This window comes from Enhydra lutris, unplaced genomic scaffold, assembly GCF_002288905.1.
Source record: "Enhydra lutris kenyoni isolate GAN:26980312 unplaced genomic scaffold, ASM228890v2 scaffoldscaffold16, whole genome shotgun sequence".
Lineage (NCBI taxonomy): Eukaryota > Metazoa > Chordata > Mammalia > Carnivora > Mustelidae > Enhydra > Enhydra lutris.
The window spans coordinates 7019415-7045615 of record NW_019154100.1 but is presented as its reverse complement, the minus strand read 5'-3'; the positions used below and the strand labels follow the sequence as shown (position 1 = coordinate 7045615).

General features: G+C 38.4%; 1 protein-coding gene across 3 annotated transcripts in view; it reads right to left on the bottom strand.

Annotated features, from left to right (window-relative positions):
• The window catches only part of LOC111147330 (protein phosphatase 1 regulatory subunit 9A), a 299050-nt gene that overhangs the window by 52586 nt on the left and 220263 nt on the right, over positions 1-26201 (bottom strand). For all 3 annotated transcript variants that reach the window (XM_022503322.1, XM_022503321.1, XM_022503323.1), the window contains exons 6-7: positions 14898-15053; positions 450-503 (exon numbers count right to left, since the gene is read on the bottom strand). In XM_022503322.1, coding sequence (XP_022359030.1) covers positions 450-503; positions 14898-15053 — 210 coding nt within the window. The remainder of the gene's footprint in view (positions 1-449; positions 504-14897; positions 15054-26201) is intronic.

Sequence of the window (26201 nt, the reverse complement as noted above, 5' to 3'; positions counted from 1 at the left end):
GCTACATTGAAATACATTGTTTCTGACGTGTAAGTTAAAAATAAATAAATGAATAAACCTATTTAAATAAAGAGAAAGAGATACAGGGTAATAATTTGTATAATAAGAACAGCATAATTAGTGGTCAAAACGTAACTTGGATGCTAGAACCATTAGCAATATTTAATTTTTTGAGGAAATCTCAGAGGGAAGTGGCCACATATGGGCAAATATGTAAATATGCATTTTTAAAACCCGGTGCTATCTTGGCTGAGGGAGTATGGTGGTGTTTACCCCCTGGGGGATGTGTCTCACTGGCAGGTCTGTCTATGTATCTAACAGTGGAAAAGCCTCTCACATTTGTACTCTTGCAAATGCACAGGAACAAATCCTTTAGTCCTAGGGCTGAATTTATTCACAGCATCCGAAGTGTAAAAAGCACAATTCAAACACCACTTAACGGTGCTTACCTTGGTCTTCAACTTTTGAATCTCTGCTTCTGTAACTGCGTGTTTGATTTGCAACTGGAAATTGAAAAGAAAGAAAAAAATCTGAACTAAGAAAGTGTATCTATATTTTGGAAGCCCTGGCGGCTAGAAGAATACCTTATCCCATGGCAGAGAAGGCCCAGAAAAGTGCTGCAATGCAGCAGGCTGTAAATTAAAATGTCTAGTGTGTAAAATGACTCACTAGGTGCACACTAATGAATCGTGGGGTCTGTGGCCCACACTCCCTAACGGATTAGGCTGCGAATTTAATAGCTCGGGGACTAAAGAAAAGACAACACATTTTCTAGCCCTCTCTGCAGCTCTTCCTCTGGGATTTGGGCGCCAGGGAATGGTTTCAGAGCCCAGAGCCTGGTGGACCGCACGGTTCCCGCAAGCAAGTGGGCCCGCGCAGGGCGAGGATGCGATTCCCAATCTGGAAGAAAGATGGCGCCATGGTTCCGCGAGTCCCACGCACCGAAGGCCGAGCAGCTCCTATGCGGCTCCGGCAGCTGCCAGACGAAGACCAGGATGCTGCAGTTCCACAACGACATCGGTGATTTTTTTTTTTTTTTTTTTAATTGCAGGAAAGGTACAGATGCAGATTTCTGTCCCCCCCAAAATCGACTCCGATGGAGGACCTAGACCCCCCAAAAGCTTTGGCTGTCGCTTATTAGCCCGCGAGCCACCGGTTACATTTGTTTTGCTTCTCCCCTCCCCCCATGCTGTATTCTCTGTAAGGGTGAGAAGAACAAACGGAACATTCCTTTCCTTAAGGGATAAAGAAATGCACCAAGATTTACAGAAAACAATTTACGGGTTGAAAGTCTCTTCTCTGAAATCCTTGGGGCCAGATGTTTTTGGAAATCAGAATCTTTCCAATTTCAGAAAGGCGGGGAGAGGCATTTTCCATAAATTGCCTATTGCCCACAGCCTGCCCATGGAGGCACTCTGTGATCAAATACAGGAGCATTTTTTGCCACCCAACATACGTATTTCCCACTAAGTGAGGTAGATAATAGAGGCTATACATAGCATCCTGTCTGTTTAGGTCAGGTTTACCACCAAATGACTTTGCCACAAAATTTATGAAACAATCAGTTTTCAGAGCATTTCGGATTTAGAATTGTACCAGAAGGGCTGCAAATGTCTGATATTGCTATGATCAAATAAATCCAAGTTTTCTTACCAGACCCTGGTTTTCAGCCTGCTGACAAGGGCATGGGGGGGAAGGATGGAGAGGAAGGCTCCTTCCCCCACGCTCTCCAGTCTCCTGTTATGTTTAAAGTCCTGTGGTCTAAGCGGCTAGGGCTCAGCTACTACTCTTGGTCCTGGGGTGGGGTGGGGGGTGGGGGGTTGAAACTTTAAAATCTGATTCTGCCCCACTCGCACCATTTCTCTTACTTTACCACTTCCTGATCGGCTCACTCCCACAGTCTGGTCAGTGCAGCTCTTGCTCCTTTCACCCTCATGGGTTCCCAGGGGCTCCTGAGCTCCAACGGTTTCTAGAGAGGAAGGATTCTCTGTGCAGCTGGCATTCTTTTTTTTAAGATTTTATTTACTTATTTGACAGAGAGAGATCACAAGCAGGCAGAGAGGCAGGCAGAGAGAGAGGAGGAAGCAGGCTCCCTGCTGAGCAGAAAGCCCGATACGGGGCTCGATCCCAGGACTCTGAGATCATGACCTGAGCCGAAGGCAGCGGCTTAACCCACTGAGCCACCCAGGCACCCCGCAGCTGGCATTCTTTTAGGAGGCCCCAGAGAGGCAGTCCTGGCGCTCCCAGTTTCTCTCCATAGCCTTAGTGGTACGACGCTTTACCTGCCTACTTTAAGGAGCTGCTCAGAGCAACAAAGTGGCAAGTGCCTCACCAAATTCATGGCAGCTGCCTTCCACCTCACTCATGAGGTCTTACCGACAAAGCCCTAGTCCGGATGAATCTCTCAGGCAAGCCGGCCTGACATGCTCAAATGACCAGGGTATATTTACTCCAGCTCTGAGCCCTAAAGAGAGCACACTACTTGCAGAACCACCAATCCTGACATTTCTGGACTCCCTCGAAGATGTGGAAACCAGGGCACATGGATGAAAACTGACCAGACTTAGTTGTTACAGTGAATTGCTGTTAGAACCGCGACTAGAGCCTAGAGCTTCTGGTTCCAGATCCGGTTCCATTTCCCTTTGAAAATAAGGATTGATTCAATAGGCATTTATTGAAGAGCCACTATGTGCATCCAGCAAATGCCAGCAAATGCATGTGTCTAGATGGTTCTGAAGTATCTGGAATTGTTACTGACCAGAAGAGTGACTCCTTGATCTTTCTACCATGGCCAAGTGTGAAGCTAGACTGAATTCATCTCAGGCCTACCGTGCATGAACTCCATGACGTTGGACAGTCCCTTCACCTCTCTTACCTTCACTTTGCTCACCTGTACAGTGCAATTCCTCATAGGTCATGACCTTCTTTACTGGAAGCCTGAATGAGATAACCCACATAAAGCAGCTAGCACAATGGCTAGCACAGAATAAGCCGTTTAAAGTTAGCCCAGGCTAAGACGAGAATGATCCGAAGAACTCAAATGTAATTACCACAACCGCACTTCTTAGTCAAAAGTGCTAAATGCTGTAAAATGTCACACCTGCAATAAAACAAACACCTCTGCTTCTATTTGAAGAGTAGCACAAAATCAAAAGGGCAGATTTTATGAAGAATGCTGCAACTGTGGGGAAGTGCCAGATTTGATTTTCTCAGGGGCTGACTTCGTTCAACCATAGGGTAACCAAGTATGTGGCATGCAGGTTGTTGGGACTTTGGATTTTCCTTGTTCAGATCACTGTGACCGACAGAAAGCTGCTTCTCTGCGCCCTGGCTTCCCATAGGAAAATTGAGAGGGCTAGATGGGAAGAACTCCAAGGCCCTTGCAAATACTACAGGTGTGACATTTACTAAATGAAGAGCCTGGAGATGGTTGTCATGGTTGCAGAGCCTAGAAATCCTTGTCTCGGGTGAGCACATTTATTCCTATGAATGCATATAGGGATTAATCCACTGACTACGCGCAGGCAAACCCAGGGAAAACTGAAGCAGCCAGGTTGACCTCCAGGCATCCCACCCTCCCATCCCACCAAAATGGGTGACAGAAGACAGCGGCACACATTAGTGGTGAAGGGAGAGCAATGATAAAAGCCTGGAGTGCTACTAAGTACCTCTAAATGCTGTGGATCCAGGAAAACAGACTGAAGCCTGTAAATTCAGACATTACTCAGGAAATGGACAAAAGTTTTAGTGCTATGTTTTCTTAGACTTCCCAAGGCCTAAAATGACAGGACACGTAATTGTTTTAAGGCTGTATGCACTTTAAGAGAACTTCTACAAACCCATCTCTATTAGTAAGAAAAATATCAAAACTAATCGAACCTTCATGTTACGTAGCGGGAAACTGCTTCAGTAGTGCGCGCTGCAGAGCTAATGAGTGTCTGAGCTGGGTTTTGAACACTTCAGTTCACAGTTCCTTCCACTAAATGTCTTACCTGTGTAAGACGCTTTATCTCTTTTATCATCTCCTTTATCATTGCAAATGAGCCTGTGAGGGAAGGTGGACAGGTAGGGTCCACCTCATTGTTCAGATGGGGACATAGGCCCAGACAAGTTACATGGCTTCTTCAAGTTCCCAGGGAAAGCAGATGCTGGTGTGGAAAATATCTCAGGTCTGACTCCCTTTCCTCTCTTAACCCCTTCACCCTGCACCTAATCAGCTTCATAACACAGTTTTTTCCCTCCCTCGTTATCCAACTAGCACTGACCTAATGACACCGTGAGCTGTGCTCATCACATGACACAGAACCTACCTTCCAAACACTTACTTTAGGAGATTATAATAAAGACCACCTTCTGAGAGAAGTTCTTAGATCACCCCCAGAGAAACATGGTAGAGAACCTCCTCCAATATAGCCTGATTAATCTTCTATTCCCATAGCTGGGTCAGATGACCCTTAGGCTTTGGCCTCTTTGTCTTATCTCCCACTTTGGCAAATGGGCAGGGTGAGACCGAGATACCTCCATTTCACAGAGAGAGGAAGAGAAAATTGCTTTTCAGAGAGGTGAAGTGACTTGGTGAAAGGCTGTGTTTTCTTATTCTAGAGCAGTTCTCTCTCCATGTGGCTAGTAACCTTTCTAAAGGACAGATCAAGGGTTTGCACATCACCATCTGAGACTGGTCAGGCTGATGGCAGGGGCAGGGAGTCAACAGGATTGGTTAGTAGAAACCAAGCCTGAAACACCTGTTAGAATTTGGGAGCTTCAGAAAATCCAGATTTGGAGAGAATACTTGGGAAGACAGGATATAAATAAAAAGAAAAGGTTAAGGATTGCAGGTCAGTGTTTTAACTTAAAAGACCAATCTCATCTCTTCTGTCATCTTTTAACGTGAATGCCAAAGATGTCTACCCTGGGGTTACAGCACAAACAGCACAAATAAACACATGCCTCCTACAGAGAACAGCAGCTCTTACGTAACACTCTGCAGGTGTGCCTGTGTCCATTTTGTTTATTTCTTTCAAAATAAAGATGAATATGGAACATGTACCCTATCCCTGAATCAATACAATCCAAATTTAACTGCGCTAGAAATAGAAACATCCTTACGCAGAAACAGAAATGGAGAGACTGAACTTCTACGCTTTCTTTACCTATCCTGTGCAAGAATGGGAAACATTTTTCTTTAGAAAGTGCAAAACACTGTCTTTGCAGCAAAGAGCTCTCCAGTGCCAGAGAGCTCACAATCGGGTAAGAGCAACATTCTCTGTTCTACTTTACAAGGGCGAAATAATACATGATATTTGCATAGAACTTTATAAAGTGGTTTCAAGTACTGGAATCAAACTTTTTATAATTATCAGTGTGATTATTTGATTGAACTTTGTCTTACCTATGACAGGGTAGGCTCCATAAAAGAAGGAATCACGACTGCTTTTGCCTATACCCAGGTGCTGTTATAAATGAAGCTACATCATATTCCTTTATAATTTCTGCTCAAAGCTTTACATATAGTACCAATCTTTACATGATCGAGTGTTTTTCTCAGGGAACAGTTTATGCAAAATTAGCTGAAGTTGGGTGACTGAGTATCACTGAATAGTATAATAATCTAATCTGAATGGTACCACTAATTGCAGCATATGTAGGCTTGGGTGAGCTACTCCAACAAGGCCACTCTCCAAGTAGGTATTCATAAACTAGTTATTAATGATGTAGATGAAAATGGATGTAGGTGAAAGCATGTAATTACAGTTTCTTTTTTAAAGAAGTATCTGTTTGCTGCTAAGTACACTATTTTAGATAAACTATTTTATAGCTTCTCTACATGTTAATGGAAATTTCCATAAATATAACTTTATATTATCATCTAAGGCATTTATAACTTTCTCTAGATTATTTTTCATACATTTTCTATGACTTAAGCAAAGTAAAATAGCACAGTTTTTAGACTCCATTTTTCCCCTCAAGATCCTCATGACTACTGAGGAGGAGTGTGATGGGAAACACTAGACAACTGGTTTAAATATCTCCTGACCAGCAGTTTCTGATTCAGCCTCTTCCTTTTCCCCACTAAATTTCCAGTGAAATCACATTAAAAAAAAAAGGGAAGAAAGAAAACTCACAAGTTCAAATGGACACTAAACTGTAACTAGAATATGAAAGAGTCACAAAGTTGAATTAAGAAAAGCATCCAAGCTTCACTCCAAGGACAGAGAGATGGTCTGTCCATCCTCAATGACTGCTGAAGATCCCGAGTCTATCCAGTGAGAAAGCTGGGCAACCTTTACTGTCTTTCCCAGGGACTGTCCTCAGACCAGGTTCTCCAACTCTCTCAGGATTCCACATTCATTCAGAAAGCAACTACCAGAAGAGGAAAATAATACAGGAAGGTGGCTGAACAGTGGCACACTGCATACTTTGAGTTCCAGATCCCAAAGTGGAGCAGTAAAGATAGGGGTGGTCCTAGTAAGGGTTTTGAGAGCAGGAAATCATCTTTTTTCCCCCCCTTTAATTTAGAGAACTGAGTGGAAGATTTGGAAGTATTTCACCGAAGCACAGAGAACTGCACTAGATGACAGACTGCCAGAAAATAGCAACCAGACAGGAAACGAGGCACACAGATATGTCCTCCTGATGGGAGTCTAGATATGGGATACATAATTTAAGAAGTGGATGACAGCTGACTATACAAACAAGTTTTTGTCTCACTTCCAGATAAATATAGGAGAAAAAGGCAAAACTGAGCCTATTACTAAATATTTCAAGGGACGGTAAAGAGAGTATCAACTTTCAACTTGAAAACTCAAATAAACTGAGAAAATGAGGTAGCCCATAAATAAAAATATTTTAAGGTAATTCTCTGGACTACCAGGATAGAAAGTGAAGGAGCACAAAGAATGGATAGAGAGTGAGGAAACTAAAAAAAAGGGAATTAAGTGATGTTAGAGGTGCTAAAAAGCATAAATGAACTTAAAGTTAAAAGCATACTTAATGCTACAGAAACCTGAATCATTGATATGAGAGGACACATTTGAAAACAACCTCAGATAGAAAAATAGAAAAGAAAATATGAGCATAATAATTAATACAGAAGACAAAGTGTTTCTAGAAAAGAAACAACAACAGAGATAAAAGTAACAGAAACTAAAGAAAATATTAAGTAAAACCAAACCAAAACATAAACATAAAACAAGGAAAGCAAATTGAAAGAAAAAAAAAACCCTCAATGAAAGGAAGCCTACTTGAAGAAATTGTGATAAAAATGTAAAATACAAGACTAAAATAATACAAGTATCCAAATGCCAGGTTGGCATTACACTTTAGTTTTTACAGTACACACCTAGCTCAACAGAGAAGCCTACCCTACAACACTGTCAGGAAAAAAAAAAAAAAAAACAATGAATCAAAATAATAAACCCAACAAATTATCATTCCTATGTCATGAAAATTAGATTTTCCCATTCTCAGTATAGGAAGCCCATGAAAGCTGTAACCTCCATGAGTACATAATACATTACTCAAGGATATACTCCATGAAATGAGAAATTCTGGTGTAGAGAAAATACCAGGTGAAACTGAGTAAGCCAGAGTCTAACAATTTATTGCAAATAGTATTATAAAGCTAATTGAAAATGTGACAATATTAACAACAATCTTGTCTTAGAAACCAAGATTGTATCAAAAAGATTCAAATGGTATTGTTTTAGAACTCCACATGGTATCATTTTGTTCTTAATTTTGAAAATTATAGAAATAGAGAATAGTTTTTTAAAAACGTAGATAATCCTGACCAAAAATCAATCAACATAAAGGAATCATAAAGCATAAAATGAGGTGAGATATATTAAACTCTGAATAATTATAACAATAAACTTAAGTTGCTAAAGTTTTGGATATTTTCAAAATTTACAATAAAACAAAGTACTTCACTTAAATTTACATTATAAAAGCAGATACATACACAAGTTTACAAAGTTTATCCAGCAACTACAAACAAAAGTAGCAGTCACATTATTACCATCAAACAAAGAATATTTAAAGATTAAGAAATCTTTAAGTTTTTATTTTATATGATTTCAACGTAATATTAAAATAGATGATCAAAGCTACTAGGCCCAAAATATAATGAGGTGTAATTTTACTATATGGGTCTCAGTGTAGTAGGTTAAATAGGAAAAAATGATAAGGATACAGAAAGTGGAAAGCACATGATATCACTTTTATCACAAATACACATATTAATCTATGATAAAAGAACCACTTAAAAAAAAAACTTATAGACAATATTATCTGACCACAATGTAACAAAACATTAGATTAATAATAAGTTACAAATTAAAAACTGTTTCCTCAATTATTCAAGTCAAAGAGAAAATAAAAACATTTAAAAATGAAAAATAAAGACTATTTGTAAAATGATGACCAAATGAACACTGAAACTCAAAGATGTTGCCAAAGACTTAGCTAAACAGAGATTCATAGTTTTAAGTGCTTTCATGTTTAAAAAATAAGGTATTACAGTAAACTAAGCATTTATTGCCGTAAGTTAGAAAAGAGAAATCAAACATTTTAAAGGATAATAAAATGACGGAATGAGTAAAAAAAAAAAAAAAAAAAAAGATAAAATGACTGAATTGACCAGGGGCAAACAGCCAGTGCAGTACAACAACACATACTAATAAAAATTATTTACTGCCTTTCCTGAATGCAGCTTTGGAGATGCAAAAAAAAGTCTCATTCATCAATTAGCAAAAAAAATTGTAAGAAGTTCTTAAGAGACAGAACATATAGGTATTTCCAGATATGTTTGGGAAAAATGAGTATATGAAGCAGGCAAGTGTCTATAACCAGGAATGGGAGACCGCAATCTAATTAATCTTTCATCTTATACATGTGACTGGGTAAACCTGCATCTGGAGGTAAATCAGGGACAATCTATTCCATTCACCTTAAGTTTAGACATCCTGGCCACTAACTTTAAATTTTGGTGCCATGTGGTAAAGTAGGAGCACCAAAATGAGGTTTGTAAATTAACATCAGGACAGCACTGAAATCCCATTAGAGTCAGGAGAAGCATAGGGGAGTTAGAACTAGATATCTAACCAAAACCCATGAAATTAAAAAAAAAAAAAATTGAAGAGGAGGAGAAAGGGAGATGAAACTATGCGATGGTTATTATTTTGTTAAATGGTAGATACAGCTATTGATCTGCATTCTATGTTCCTGGGAGAAAATAACCTAAGACTGAGTCAAAATTACTCACATGTAATCTCTAGAAGAAAAGAATGAAAATGTATAACTTTTAAGCAGCAGATGAGAATTTGATGTATCTAATGGCAAATTGGTAAAAGATAAAAAAGAAACAAGAAGAAAGCACGAAAACTGTAAATACAAAATAAGGAAGCAATTCTAAGTTCTAATATTAAAGTGATTAAAGTAAATGTAAATGGGTTAAGCTCATGAATTAACTGACAAAGACTCCCAGAGTAGTTAGGAGTAAGATTTAAGAACAGGTTGGCGAAAGGAAATACATTTGAACAAAAGGCTATTATGGAAAACAAAGATGGAAAAAATAGATGTTGTGAAGCAAAGATGATGCAAGAGAAAGGCAGTGATGAAGTTTTATTATTAGAGAAAATAAAATTTGGGGTAAAATGCATCATAAGGGAAAAGACAGCTAGTTGTTAAATAAATCACAAAGTCATAATAATCCTGAACATATATGCAGCTGATATCAAAGATTTAAAATATATGAAACCACAACTGATAGAATTATAGGAAGGAAAAAAATAACTGTAGTTTTTGATTTTAACATAGGCTTTTCAGAATTAATAGATCAAACAGACAAAAATCTAAGCCACGCTACAGAGAAGAAATATATAATTCTATTATTAATCATATTTACATAAATGAAAAGCATATAAATTTCATACCTAAGCACAAAATGTATGCAAAAATTCTGCATGCATGAGGACTAGTCAAACAAAATTATTTATTAATTAAGTTACAAAAGAAGTCTTAAAAATTCTGAATAGCTATCACATGGAATATGTTTTCTGACCAGAATGTGATAAAATTGAAATCTGGTAACAAAAGGATAACAAAATAAAGCTACATATATCTGGAAAGTAAAATATATCACTAAAACATTCTTGTATTAAAGAGAAAATCTTGGAGCACCTGGGTGCCTCAGTCAGTTTAGCGTCTGCCTTTGGTGCAAGTCATGATCTCGGAGTCCTGGGACTGAGCCCAGGGTCAGGCTCCCTGCTCAGCAGGGATTCTGCTACTCTCTCTCTCTCTCTGCCCCTCACCCCTGCTCATTCTCTCTCTTTGTCTTTCTCTCTCTCAAATAAATAAATCAAATCTTAAAAAAAAAAAAAAAGAGGAAATCCCAAGAGAAATTATATTTAAAGGACAATGGCATTCTAAATGTAAAAAATTGTTAACATGTAGTTAAAAATCAATATTTAGAAAAAGCATAGTTTTCAACATATTTATCAGAATGCAGGAATTATAAAAAATAAATGTACTAACTGCAATTAATCCACTACTGAAACAAGAAAGGAGGAAAAAATTAAAATATTGGTAGGAAATATTAAATATGTTTTAATTAAAATATTAGGAATGTAAAGGTTAACAAGACAGACAAAAATTGTGGAAAAATAACTAAGAAAAAATATTCAAATAAAGAATGAAACAAGAATAACTAATTATAGATAGCAAAGATTTCAGTATTTTAAAAGCATATTATAAAAATGATAGAAAATATGAATGCTTAGAGGAAACATATAACTTTCTTGAGAAATGCAAAACACCAAAACTGGCCCAAGAAAAACCTGAACACTTGGAGAGAGTAATAGCTTTATAAAAGGTTTTTAAAATCTTCCTCCACAAAGGCACAGATGGTTTTACAGCTGAGTAATAATAAACTTCTAGGGAACAGAAATTTCTATTTTATGCACGTCATTAAGTCTCTCTTAAAGTCATTTTTGAAAATAGAAAAATAGAGAAAACTTCTTAACTTATAGTGAAGTTAATACAACCTTTGTGGCAGCTTTTGATTAATCCACTCTAGTGAGATGTTCTGTTACTTATAGGAGGGATGCTTGTGTAACTAATAGAAAAAAAGACTTGAATTAAACAGATACATTCCATAAACTTGGATTAAAAGAGTCACTGTGATAAAAATGCCAGCTCTCTGCAAGTTAATTTAGTAGTTTAATGTAATTACAATAAAAATGCAAAGAAGTTTTTCCAAGGGAATGAATAAAGTGATTCAAATGTTTTCTTGAATAGGTTGAACACTACAGGAATTTTTGAAGAGTTAAATGAATCTGATTTATTCTGTCAATGTTTCATGTATATTCTAACAGCATTGCACCAAAGAACGAGAAAACAGAACAGAATATAAAGGCTAAAAGCAGGCCAGAGTGGAAAGGCACCAGTTCTGTAGATAATAATGCTGGCCTTCCAAGCAGAGGGAAATACAGAAATGAGCATTTAATAAAAGTGCTATCTTGTCAACTATCTTGTCAACTCCTTGGAGAAATTAAATTAGGCAGCTGTCTTGAATTATACAACAACTTCCAGGATGCTTTATGATATTCGTTCGCCAAATATTTAACCACTGACCATATGTCAAGAACTATGAGAAAACAGGATACAAGTGTGAGCCAAAACAGAGGACCTGAGAGCCTGGTGGGAAGATAGGTAATAGGCCAAAAGGAGGGCTGACTGAGATAATCTCGTCCAATGTACTTTTCTCAAAGAGCACAACATGTATTGGTTTGACATAATGCAATTAAGAGAACACTCACTAATAGGAGACACTGTACAGAGTCCGACACACGTGACTCTCCATCTCCACCCCACATTTTGTGCATCATCTTGTGAAAAATATTTAGTGCTGTAAGTATTGGGGCATTTATGCTAACCATAGAAAGAAAGTTAAAACTGATAGTGGAAGTGTACAAGATACAAATCCTCAGTGACAATCTCCTGAAGAAATAAATATGTCAATATGTTAAACATATAACAAAAGAGATGACAAGAATTAGAAGTGAAATAATGTGGTATTTGCTTGATCTTGAGGTGAGGACGAACCCCCAACTCTTAAAAACCAAAGTTAAAAGAAAATTACAGATTTGGTTACTCAGGCTAAAAATAAATCAGCTCTGTTAGATATACAATGGGTGCAGATTGTGCAGGGGCCTACAGCAAAGTCAGCCATCATTTTCTGTAAAAAGCCAGATAGCAAATAATTTAGGATTTGCAGGTCACATGGTCTTCATGCAACTACTTGACTTGGCTATTACTGGAGCACGAAAGCAGCCACAAACAATAAACAAGCAGATGTCTATGGCGATGTCGAATACACCTTTATTTACAACCAAAGGCATTGGGCTAGATTTGGCCAGCAGGTCACAGTTTGCCAACCTCTAGGTCTAGACCCCACAGTTGTCTACACAGTGAGTACACCTCAAACAGTATTTACAGAGTGCGGAGTCCTTAGCTCAATTCAGAAAATGGAGGATATAACCATATACTGTTTCTGCTTTTTATCCTCTTTAGCTTCCATAAAAGAATGTGGGCTCCACTTCCAGCTCAATTATCTGTCAAAAGGTAGGGCCATACCCACCTGGCTGTAATACAGGCTGTTGCCCGGATATACCGCTTTGACCTCACGGCCTCAAAGCTGGACTGAGAGTTACAACATTTGAGGAAGACTTTTTTAAAGAACAAGTCGTCCATCTATTCTTCTAGATAATCTGTATTCATGGGCCAAATCAGAGCTGCAGAGAAAAAGGTCCCTAGATTGCCTCTTCCTCGCACTCACTCACTTCCAGTAGAACTTTCTCTTTTGGCACTGCTCTTTGGTTTGAAGATACCAGTTAATGCAGAAAACCTTTACAAGAACTAGCCCTAAGATAAGCACTGCCACTCCTACTGTAAGGGAATTCTGAGTTTTGCGATCATTATAGAACTTGTGCTTCCTTTGTCTCCAAGTGTTTGTATCTGATTCAGAACTAGGAATAGTCATAAATCATCTGGAAAACCCATGTATTTTGCCTCAAAAATTCTGTGAACTATACAAATGGAAATGGTTCAACCCGACAATAACAGGTGGGAGAGAAATGGGCACTTAGCACATTGAGTGGCATAAATAAATTTCTCTATCACCAAGAAAAGCCATTCTGGTGGCAACTTGGCATTAAGTACCACAAGTCCCCCAAATACTCATATTCTTTGATCTAACAATTCCATGGTGAGAAATTATCCCAAGGATAAGTACACACATATCAGTTACAGTGTAACTTAAGAATAATAATTTTTTAAGACCTGGAAACAATGGAAATGTTCTAAGACAAAAAATTAAGTAGATCAATGATAAGAGATCTCTATAGTAAATAAACATCATTTGCAGAAGAACATTTGATGACATGAGAAAATTCTATTAATTCATTTATACAGGTATCAAGAGTAGAAATTTAACCCAGCATGTATTGTATAATCCCAAATACCACAAAATTAGGCTACTGAATGAGATTTTTGGCATTTATACAAATGTGCATTTTTCAAAATTCTATAATAAACCTAAGTTTTTTTTTAAATAAAAATTTACACTTAAAAGTACATTCACTTTGATACTAGTCTTACAAGTATAAATTTATCATAAGGAATTAAAAAGGCAAGTCAAGGCAAGTCAATATTAAGGCATGGTAGGTATAACATCAGAGCATATAAAACTGAACTATTTACGGTACATCAAAATTAGAAATTATAAATGAAAATAAATTAGAAATCAGAAATAAAGTTAGAAATTACACATTCACAAGGATCAACCTCGTTTTTCACATATAGGAGAACTTTTTCTTCCAAATGGTCAAGTCCCTAACAGGCTCGAAACCACAGAGCTTTAGTGCCTCGGGGGGGGGGCTCTAAATAATGACACACTTGCCTTGACAATAAGCATGTTTCCTAAAACAAGGAAGAGTAAACTGTTTGGGGACCCATTCATCAGTGTTTCTGTTTTACATGCTGGAGTTCTGAGCAGTTAATCTAGAAGACGAATGTATGTGTTATCTGCACCTATCTGCCCTTTTGGGATCCTTACTTGGCCCTTTTCTGATAGTTGCTGCCTTGGGAGACTGACCTCTTCACACTCCTCCTGGGTTTGGCCGATAGATAGGAAGCATTCAGAGGAGGAGAGAAGGGGCTGAGTGTCTATCACCCTTGTCTCCAAATGTCGCTTTTAGCAGTGGCTGGATCTTATAAAGATGCCCTTGTTTGGGAGGAGAGGGGAGGAGGGGACAAATCTCTGTTCCTCTTTACCCATCAAGGCCTTCTTTTGGTTGGAAGTTGGAACAACTTCCTGCTGTTACCAGTCCCTGTGCACCTCACTATCCCTGGGGGAGTTCTAGTGACTCTGCTCAAATTTCATTCATTAAACTTTAATTTCTTCAATTAAACTACTTAGGTATGTCATTTGATTCCTTTTGGGATCTTGTCTATTTTAGGAAAAGAAAAAAAAAACCCTTCTAAGAAATTATTGCTTTAGAGGAAAGATTATTGTCAGATCCCCCAAATTCTGTAATACTGAAAAAATAAAACCTGAACTTACCACGGAAACTGCACATTTAAGCTACAGCTTGAAAATATGGAAGAACAGACCAGTCATAACCTATCACTACACAAATAACAAGCATTTAAAAATTAATGGTTGTGGAATGAGATCTACTTAAATTTTACCTTGAAATTCAATGAAATTCAAGACAATCTGTTATCCAAAGGCTTTCTTTTGAAAGCTGATTCTTCTCAATACATTTTTCAAACCAAAATATAGATGTAATAATGAAATGGAAAGGTATAGAAAAATATTTTGCAGATCAGCAACTTACCTCTTTGAACTTGTGACTGAGCTTGCTTGTGTCCAGGTCTGATGGGGAAAACATGTCCTCATTTTCAGGCAGCTCAAAGACTTCAATGGCCATGTCACCGGCAGGAAGAACAGGTCCTACTTCATCCTCCTCTTCATCTGTGGCATATTCTCCTGTCTGAAAGGAAGGGGATTTCAGAGATCCAACTGTCCTTAGCCCAGGGAGAAGTGGGTTATTTGAAAATATTTTATGAAAGAGAAATAAAATATGTCACCAAATGGTGAAGTGTAAGTAGGCTTTTAAGTCAAGCATGCCTCATGCAGCCAATGTTATAAACAAATGTTAGTTCAAAGATCCAAAGTGACATGTCTGTGCCATATGTGAGTGCCTTCCTAAAAATCTAATAGCATCAGCAGCATCTTTAGTATAGCAACAAAAGTTGTCTTCCATCTAAGTATGTGATGGTTTTGCAAAATAAAATTATATTGCTAGGGGAAATAAGTAATTCCTGTAAATCCCCACCACTGTGTGAATAAGTCACCCAATACTGAGAGCAGGGAAGAAGGAAGGGGAGATCAAAAGATTCGCAGAGCTGGAAGGGACCTTAATTCAAGCCTTATGAAGGTTTAGCAGATGGATTCTCCTAAGCTTCAGAGTTCAATCAGCTCTGTTGTCTTTGCTAACTAATGTGTTGGTTACCCAGTGACCTAAAGGACAACCAGAGACTGCTAACTTACAGCCCGCAGAGGTGTACTGCTTTGCCTGCAGAGCATTCTGATAAATCCTAGTATTTTGTTGATATTAAATAAAAAATTCACGTGAGATTCCAGATCCCCAGTTTTTCTTCTGAAAGCTAAAGATCTGGCATTATGGGTATGTTGTGACGTGAAAACAACGGGCTAGTCAACAGTGGTTGCCCCTTTGGGATGGGTTACACACCTTCAAATGCACCAGAACTTTCCTAACTCTGCACTGTTGTACGCTGTTAGCTTCACTTCTTCATGGTACCCACATGCCCCTGCAGCTCCATGAGTTTGCGGCCCCTGGAATCAATGTTCCTCCATACCACTAACTTCCTTAGCCTTATTAGAAAGTAGTCCTGTCCTGGCAGCACCAAGCTATGAGGCTCTAATTTAAAATAACTGTTGGAAATCTATACCTTATGACATAATTTAAAGATAAATCATAGATTCACAGGGTCGAAAAACAAAGTTCATTTAATGTGTCCCTGTTGTGTCAGGTGGTATTATGGATAATATATAAAACAGACAGGAAATCATATTGCCTTTAAAAACACTTTCATAAAGTGTGTGGACTGATCTATTCCTTTGATTAAATAGGCTCAGCATCTGATTGCTGGTTTGTTTTTTTGTTTCTTTTGGTTCTATACTATATTCTTCTTGCTAGAGCTGAAATTCTATTTCTTTCACTGTTTTGCACATGAAGAAAATCTGGTCGTTAACCTCAATGTCATAATTCCTAATGTCTGAAAGACCATTATTAAATTGCCATTCTGATTGCTCCTTTCCAAGTAAAATAATTCTGGTTTCCTCCTGGGTCTCATTCTCTGTCATCGTCCTTGTGCCTCTGCTCAGACTTCTCTCCAAATTCTCCACACTTGTTTAACAGGATGGAGCCCAGAAGTAGGCACAACTTCCAGTAAGGAATCTGAGGGTCGTTGACCCGGATGAAGGAACTGCCTCGGCATCTTTCAGACACTACTTCCTCATGTGAAGGCTGGTATCATGAAGACCTTGACTTTAGTGGCATTTGTGCTTAGCAGCAAGCTCAGTGTATCTCTGGGATGAGAGAGCCTCTCAGAAACCAGTCAGAAAACATGCAGACTCGAAACTCCATTCCAAGTGCCTCTGGCACTGACAGGAGAAGGTAGCGGAGTGGTAGGGGCCGCTGATTCTAGGCAGCTCCTACTTATTGGGATGATTAGATCCTATAAATCTTAGAAGAACCCTAATTCCAGATTTGGTATTACTTTTTGTGATATTCTGTAAATTAACTCATCTCCTATTTATATGTATTTTTAGAACCAATAGGTACTTTCTAAGTCCCAGGGCCATTAATTAATAGAAATGTAGTAAGGTTGGTAAGGACACAATCTTGATACCTTGCTGAAACTTCTGGTTTAGAGATATTAGACTGGGTGCTTGTTTTTTTTTTTTTTTTTAAATTTTATTTTTTATAAACATATAATATATTTTTATCCCCAGGGGTACAGGTCTGAGAATCGCCAGGTTTACACGCTTCACAGCACTCACCATAGCACATATCCTCCCCAATGTCCATAACCCCACCCCCCCTCTCCCAACCCCCCTTCCCCCATTAACCCTCAGTTTGTTTTGTGAAATTAAGAATCACTTATGGTTTGTCTCCCTCCCAATCCCATCTTGTTTCATTTACTCTTCTCCTACCACCTTAACCCCCCATGTTGCATCTCCTCTCCCTCATATCAGGGAGATCATATGATAGTTGTCTTTCTCCAATTGACTTATTTCGCTAAGCATGATACCCTCTAGTTCCATCCACGTCGTTGCAAATGGCAAGATTTCGTTTCTTTTGATGGCTGCATAGTATTCCATTGTGTATATATACCACATCTTCTTTATCCATTCATCTGTTGATGGACATCTAGCTTCTTTCCATAGTTTGGCTATTGTAGACATTGCTGCTATAAACATTCGGGTGCACGTGCCCCTTCGGATCACTATGTTTGTATCTTTAGGGTAAATACCCAGCAGTGCAATTGCTGGGTCATAGGGTAGTTCTATTTTCAACATTTTGAGGAACCTCCATGCTGTTTTCCAGAGTGGTTGCACCAGCTTGCATTCCCACCAACAGTGTAGGAGGGTTCCCCTTTCTCCGCATCCTCGCCAGCATCTGTCATTTCCTGACTTGTTAATTTTAGCCATTCTGACTGGTGTGAGGTGGTATCTCATTGTGGTTTTGATTTGTATTTCCCTGATGCCAAGTGATGTGGAGCACTTTTTCATGTGTCTGTTGGCCATCTGGATGTCTTCTTTGCAGAAATGTCTGTTCATGTCCTCTGCCCATTTCTTGATTGGATTATTTGTTCTTTGGGTGTTGAGTTTGCTAAGTTCTTTATAGATTTTGGACACTAGCCCTTTATCTGATATGTCATTTGCAAATATCTTCTCCCATTCTGTCAGTTGTCTTTTGGTTTTGTTAACTGTTTCCTTTGCTGTGCAAAAGCTTTTGATCTTGATAAAATCCCAATAGTTCATTTTTGCCCTTGCTTTCCTTGCCTTTGGCGATGTTCCTAAGAAGATGTTGCTGCGGCTGAGGTTGAAGAGGTTGCTGCCTGTGTTCTCCTCAAGGATTTTGATGGATTCCTTTCTCACATTGAGATCCTTCATCCATTTTGAATCTATTTTCATGTGTGGTGTAAGGAAATGATCCAATTTCATTTTTCTGCATATGGTTGTCCAATTTTCCCAACACCATTTGTTGAAGAGGCTGTCTTTTTTCCATTGGATATTCTTTCCTGCTTTGTCGAAGATTAGTTGACCATAGAGTTGAGGGTCTATTTCTGGGCTCTCTATTCTGTTCCATTGATCTATGTGTCTGTTTTTGTGCCAGTACCGTGCTGTCTTGATGATGACAGCTTTGTAATAGAGCTTGAAGTCCGGAATTGTGATGCCACCGACTTTGGCTTTCTTTTTCAATATTGCTTTGGCTATTCGAGGTCTTTTCTGGTTCCATATAAATTTTAGGATTATTTGTTCCATTTCTTTGTAAAAAATGGATGGTACTTTGATAGGAATTGCATTAAATGTGTAGATTGCTTTAGGTAGCATAGACATTTTCACAATATTTATTGTTCCAATCCAGGAGCATGGAACATTTTTCCATTTTTTTGTGTCTTCCTCAATTTCTTTCATGAGTACTTTATAGTTTTCTGTGTATAGATTCTTAGTCTCTTTGGCTAGATTTATTCCTAGGTATCTTATAGTTTTGGTGGGTGCTTGTTTTTAATCCGAATTACAACCAGCAGCAAAACCATGCCTTTATTATAAAGGTCTAAACCAGGTAGATTAAATTCACTTCCACATCATCAATTTGATGAATTTTCTGAATGACTCCATAAAATCTGAAGCTAAATTTAAGGTCTGATGACACTGTGGCACATTTTAAACACAAAATTTGATTTCCCTTTGCTGGTTTGAAAATAATTCTTCACTATGTGTAAGGGAAGGAATATAAACATGTGCCCAGAATGGGGTCTGACATATAATAGGATCTCAACAAATATTTTTAAAAGGATATATCCAAGAATGCCTATTACACTTGCTACTTGGTAATATCTATAACCTCCTAGGGAGGTTTTCAATAATATGTTTTTTTAAAAAATGAACTGTAAAGGCATTTGTTAGGAAGACAGTATTCTGTCACTTTTATTTTTTAACACTTCTTACAGTGAGTAACAGGATTAGGGCATATAACAATATATGTACAATATATGCAATTCTTATCTCTAAGTATAGTTCTGGCTTTGTCATCCATTTTAGTCTTCAAAATTATGTTCATAAAAATAAGTTATTAAGAAGTCTTCCTCTTGATTCATTTTTTTACTTTATCAATCCCTATCCTCAATATCCAAATTATCTGCAATTCTGCGAAATTCTTTCTTATCTTTCATTTCATCTTCCTACCTACTGATGCTTTCTCTTTCTAATTAGTTTTAGAAGCATACTAAGGTCAAGATAACGTCTTTTAGTGTCTGGATTCTACTTATTACTTATTAGAGGTTCTGGATAGGGTGTTTAAAAACTACCATGCCAGGTCGTCTGAGTGGTGTAGTTGGTTAAGTGTTCGAGCCTTGGTTTCAGCTCAGGTTGTGATCTCAACGTCCATTCCAGGGTTCTGGGACTGAGTCCTGCATGGGGCTCTGCACTCAGCAAGGAGTCTACATGAGATTTTCTCTCCCTCCCCACCCGTTTTTCCCCCTCCTGCACACTCTCTTTCTCTCTAATAAATAAATAAACATCTAAGAAAAATAAAATAAAAACCATCATGCGCAGTGGAATTTAAAAAACAGAACAAATGAGCAAGGGAAAAAAAAAAAAGAAAGAGAGAGAGAGAGAGAGAGAGGCAAATCAAGAAACTGACTCTTAACTTTATTTAATAGAGAACAAAGCACTGGTTACCAGTGGGGAGTTGGTTAGGGAATGGGGTAAACAGGGGATGGAGAATAAAAATTGTACTTGGTGTGATGAGCACTGGGTGTTGTATGGAAGTGTTGAGTCACTCTATTGTACACCTAAATTAATATGATACTATATGTTAACTAACTGGAATTTAAATAAAAACTTAAAAAAAAAACACCTTGCCAATCTCTCTTGCTGATCATTTACCACTCCTAACATAAATAGCCTTTATAATAAAGGAAGCATTTACTACAGGACCTCATAAACATCTAGAAGTTAAAAAGTTACATTTAGTAGATTAAGAATGATGTGTTCTTTTGATTGTTCTATCTTTAATGAAAATGGACAACATTTTTATGGTTAATCTGAAAGTAAATTACATGGAGTGGTAGGGTAGTAGAATTTCATAGACCTCAACATTAGATTGGACTGAATCTGATGTTTACAGAGGAAGATGGACAATATTGCATAAAAAAAAATATATGCCACAACAAAGTGTTTCCATTGGTATCCATCTTCTTCTCTTTTATTTCTGGCCAGATTCGGTATCTTTCAAGTAAACAGAGACTCTTGAATTTTGTCCCAACCTGAAAATCCATTTTAAAGGAAGGGAGAATAGTTCTTATTATAAGAATTGACAGAGATAGTACGGGTTCCTGTTCACAACTCATTTACCTTCTTGATTATTATCTTACACCTTTTTATTGCTTTCCCAAGAGTGCAAAAAAATGAATAGCAATTCCTTTGTAACTTACTATGTGCCCAACGTTACATTCTGCAAAGACTGTATGATGTAGGTATTACTATGCCATTGTAATTAGAGGAAACTGAGACTCAAGGGACTCTACCCAATGTCAGGCAAATAGTTATGTCGTCGAAGGTAACATATTCCAAAGCCCATGTCCTTTCTTCTATACTACGCTGCGTGCAGTCTACAGGGTGTAAAGCTTTAGAAGATAAAAGATGGGAATACATTCCTTTCATATTTCCCTAGCCAAAAATGTTGGTGAGTAATCTTGTTGTGCTGAAATCCACCTTCCGTATCTTCAAGTGTTTTCATTCAATTCACTCTGAAGACTTCCACCTGTCTCTAGAGACTTCCTCTTCTTTTCTCTCATAACGGGCTCACCCTGGGCAAGTACACAGAAGTCTCCTTCAAAAGGTTTGGCTTACCGGCCTGCTGACTTACGTTTCATGCCCTCTTTCTTATATAAACCAGAATCACAGCATACAACCTATAGAATTACTGCCAGGTGTTAAAATGGATGGAAAAGATACTAAGGAAAATGAATGCAAAATTCCTCTAGATGTGTATGGTCTGTCTCTTTTATGTTTCCTTCTCATACCTAATTTTCTTGAGCTACCAATCTGTATTGACTCTTCCCAGAACATTTCATCTCATTTTCATGGACACAACTTCCTTTATACTCATATGACATTGGAGCACTTAATATTTTAATAAAACACGTAATTACAAGAATAATAAGTACAGCTGACAGGTTCTGCCTCTTAGTAAATCTCTAACTTTTGACTGGTGGGAACAAACGCATGAGACATTCTTGAGCTTTGAGCACTCAGGAAAGCTGCAGATCTCAGTTTAGGCTTTAGAGAAGGAAGGGACGTTATCTGTTATACTGGTGAGTTGCTTAAGTGGAGGCCAACTAAACAATCTTGATTTTGAAGTCACGTAGCCCTGGATTCAAAACCTAGCTCTAAGATGTGAGCAAAGTTGGCTTTCAGATCTAAGTTTCAAAGTCCTCGTCTATAAACTGAGAACAAAAATACCCCCTTAGGATATATTACAAGGTTGTCATGAGATTAAGTTAGGGGTGTCTCTAGGCACCAAGGAATGGCACATGGTAGGCGCCCCAGACAAGCCATTGCTGCTGCCACTGGTCGTGTTGCTAATCCTACAACACAGCAACATAAGCTACAGCTTCTCAAAATCGGAGTCTTGTAACCAGACATTCGCAAAGTTTTGGTCTCATAAATGTAACGTCCTGGAAGACCCTGCTACATGAACCTTTTATGAGCAAATCGGTCATTTCTGAAGTAAAATTTTTCTTTTCCCTAAATCTGTCCCTCTTCTTATATTCCCAGTTTTGGTAGGAGGCATCAGCTTCTACCCAGGACCAAGATAACTTCCGGGCCTCTGTTGTCTCCACTTACTGGCCCTGCCCCTCCTGCCCCAGGCATCCAAGATGAAGATCCATCTACTCAGCTCATCCCATGAAGCCACAGCCTGAACATTCTTCTAATCCACTCCTTTATGCTTCTACAATCTCCTCATGCCACTCCTAAAACTTGGCTGCTTTTACATCTGCCCTCTATCAACCACTTTCAACTATAAGCTCCTTGAAAGCACCAGGTATGATTTATTCCTGAAATCCCAGTGTGGCTAGCACACTGCTTGGCATATAGTAGGCACTAAACAAATGTTTGCTGAATAAATTAATGCAGTTTCAGCCACATCTGCACAGCACAGCAGAGCCCTGATTTTCCTGTTAATTCTCAGCTTTCAAGTAAGAAATATAGTGAGGCACAGCTGCAGCTGGGGCCTAAATGACCCTTTTGGGGATTTTCTCTTGTTGTTAGGTTCAACCATTAGCAGTAATTTTTGCTGTAGCAATGTTTGCTCTGGTAAATTCCGGGAAACTAAATGGTGCTAATCAAAAAAATAGCCTTGATTATGCAGTTTTTGTTGGAATTTGTTTACTGGATTTGAATTTGGTTATATATATTTTCAGACTCTGTTCTGTTGGAGAATAGAAGAGAGTTGCTTTTTCTTTGGAGGAGAAAGACCTCAAACTAACACTTTAATGTTTAAAATTCCTAAATCTGTGCCAGCCATCCAGATGGCTTTCAGCAAAAGCATCCCCTTCCCTGCAAAGCCATTTCTCTTTCCATCTTCTGTCAGTTGACTTCTCTGTGTCCTAGTTTTGTAATGTTAGGCCACTCAGTCTCTTTGCTCATCTTTATAATGGGAATAACAGCATCTTCTTCATAAGGTTGTTGGAAGAATTTCCGGTAGTGGTATCTTCAAAGTATTAATCACGGTGCTTAGAATATGCTAAAAGGCCAGAGACTTTATGACTGTGATAATTTTCACTACCCCTGGCTTCACCAGAACAATGCGGACAACAACAACAACAACAACAAAGCATGGGTTTTGGGGGTGGAGAGACCAGGGCCCCAAAAGAGAAAAAACAATTTCACAGTTGCATGAGAGCCGCCGGCAAGTCATTTAGCATGCATCTTCCGTGCTCTTCTCTTCTATAAAATCACCCCAAAGATACCAATGTCATAGCGCATTGAGAGGATTCAAAGAGATAAAGTATGTAAAACATCCACCATGATGCCTGGGCCAAGACAGATACTCCTTTCTCCTCTCATTTCTCAAGCCATTCAAAATTTTCTTGCCAATCCTTTTGCTCAGCATGTTTTCTGATTTTTCACTTCATTCTACGATCTCGCTACTAAAGCAAGAAGCATCTGGGGCGCCTGGGTGGCTCAGTGGGCTAAGCCGCTGCCTTCGGCTTGGGTCATGATCTCAGAGTCCTGGGATCGAGCCCCGCATCGGGCTCTCTGCTCTCTAGGGGAGCCTGCTTCCTCCTCTCTCTCTGCCTGCTTGTGATCTCTCTGTCAAATAAATAAATAAAATCTTAAAAAAAAAAAAAAAAGAAGCATCTATTGTCTATATTTAGGTTACGGATATGGCCTTCCATGTTCCTTTTGTCAAGCACTCAGCTCCTCAGATAATTGATAATACCTCTGGCAAATTATCTCTCCTAAAATATGATTAGATAGATTGAAGATTTGCCTATAAATTTTTTTGGTAACAACTCAAACTCATCTTTTCCCTTCTTAAAAGTTTCTAGCAATTGTGGTAGACAGTTTATAAGTTGGCATTTGATTTTGCAGTATTTTAATACCTTCTTTGGGTTGTTTTTTTTTTCCCCCTACCCAAAAGCATAGTCCTGAAAAGCAGGAGCTCCATTTCCCACCACAGTAGGCAGGCTCTAAAATAACCCTTAATGATCCTTCTTTCTGGCTAATCATGCTCTTCTATAATCCATTCCCCATTGAATGTGGGCTGGACCTAATGACTCACTTCTAACTGCCAGAATACAACAAAAGTGATGGGATGTCCCTTCTGAGATTAGTTTAGAAGAAGACTATGCCTTGCATCTCTTTTGTCCTCTTGCCCTTGAGAAACAATCTGCCAGATTGCACTTGGCCTTGTGGAGACACCTACATCATGAGGAACTGATGTTTCTGGCCAACAGCCAGCAAGGACCTGAGGCATCCCAAAAGTCACATGAGGGAGTTTGGGAGTGGATCTTCCTTTCTGTCCTGCCAACAGTTGTAAGTGAGCCTGGAAGCAGATCTTCCCCACGTACAGCATTCAGATGACTGCAGCTCTGGCTGACACCTTATTCACAGCCATGGAACAGATCTTGAGTCAGAGGCATCCAGTTAAATGGACCCACAGATACTGTAATGTAGGAATATTTCTCATTTTAAGTTGTTAAGTTGTGGTGGTAATTTGCTATACCGTAATAGAAAGGCAGTATTGCCATAGCAAACCCAGAAAAACAAGGAAGTGGCTTTGGAAATAGGCAATGAAGGAAGGCTGGGAGGATTCTGAAGAGTATGCTAGAGCAAGCCTGAATTGCCTTGAACACCCTGTAAGTGGAAATCCGGAGTGGGGGGCGGGTAGTTCTTGCGTAATAACAGGAAGCTTAGCAACATTATCACCTTCTGTAAGGAGAAAGCTGGAAAGCTCCCTAGTGAATGGAGTGATCTCACTAAGTAGATTTCCAAACAAGGGTTGAAGGTGCTGCTGGATTTCTTCATGCTGCTTATTATGGTAAAATGTGACCAAAGAGAGAAATTGAGAGGACCATTAAACAGAAGGGAACCAAGACTTGATGGTTTTGAACATCTTGATTCTAAAAATAAGAAACAGTTTCCAAACAAAGTTCAAAGGCAGGGTAGTGCCAGGAGAACATGGTCTAAAAGTGAAGCAGAACTTAGATATGGAGATGCCTCAAAAAATTAAAAATAGAAATTCTATTACTAGGTATTTACCTGAAGAATAAGAAAACATGAATTCAAAGGGATATATGCACAATGGAATATTACCCATTCATTAAAAAGAATGAAATCTTGCCATCTGTGAGAAAATGAATGGACCTAGAGAGTATTATGCCAAGTGAAATCAGTCAGAGAAAGACAAATACCATATAATGTCACTTATATGTGGAATCCAAGAAATAAAACTAATGAACAAACAACAGGCAGAAACAGACCCGTAAATACAAATAAACTGATGACTGCATGAGGGGAGAGAGGTAGAGAGATGGGCAAGATCGGTAAACAGGAGTAGGAAATACAGGCTTCTAGTTACAGAATGAATAAATCATGTTCCCATAACATAACAGCATAAGGAACAGCATAAGGAATTGAGTCAGTGGTACTGTAATAGCATTGGCCTGGTGGTAGATGGTGGCGACACTTGCAGTGAGCACAGCAGTATGTATTAAATCGTCAAATCACTACGCTGTACACCTGAAACTAATGTAACACAGTGTGTTGACTATGCTTAAAAGAAAAGAAAAAGAAAGAGATCTGAAGAATAGCAGTTACATTGTACTATAATCTGTAATACTCAATTATTGAGGTAATTTTCAACCACAATTTCTTAAATTTTACTTTCTAGGAATATCCTAATCTTATCCACCTCAAACTGTATAAATCCTTTCCCTTTCCAGCTGTTCTACTATATTGAATTTATTGGTGAGTACTCAAATATCAAATATTTTTTAAAAGATAGTTTTATTTTCTTTCTTTCTTTGAAGAAAGTCTCTTAAAATAGTTGTGTCTAATTATAATTGCATTGATTGAAAAACATGAACTATAAACCACACCCCCCCCCAAAAAGTATTCTGAACTGAGGGAACTCATATATATTTTTTTAATAATGTGCAGTAAGCAAGTCTGTCATCTGCCCTAAAGAGAGACACTCTATTTTCCAACACTGTTCACCCTACACACATCATTAAAAAGGTAATCTGAAAGAAAGGCCATGAGTGTCTCTGCTTACCAGACACACAGAGAAGTCAGAGACCCATACAGGAATCAT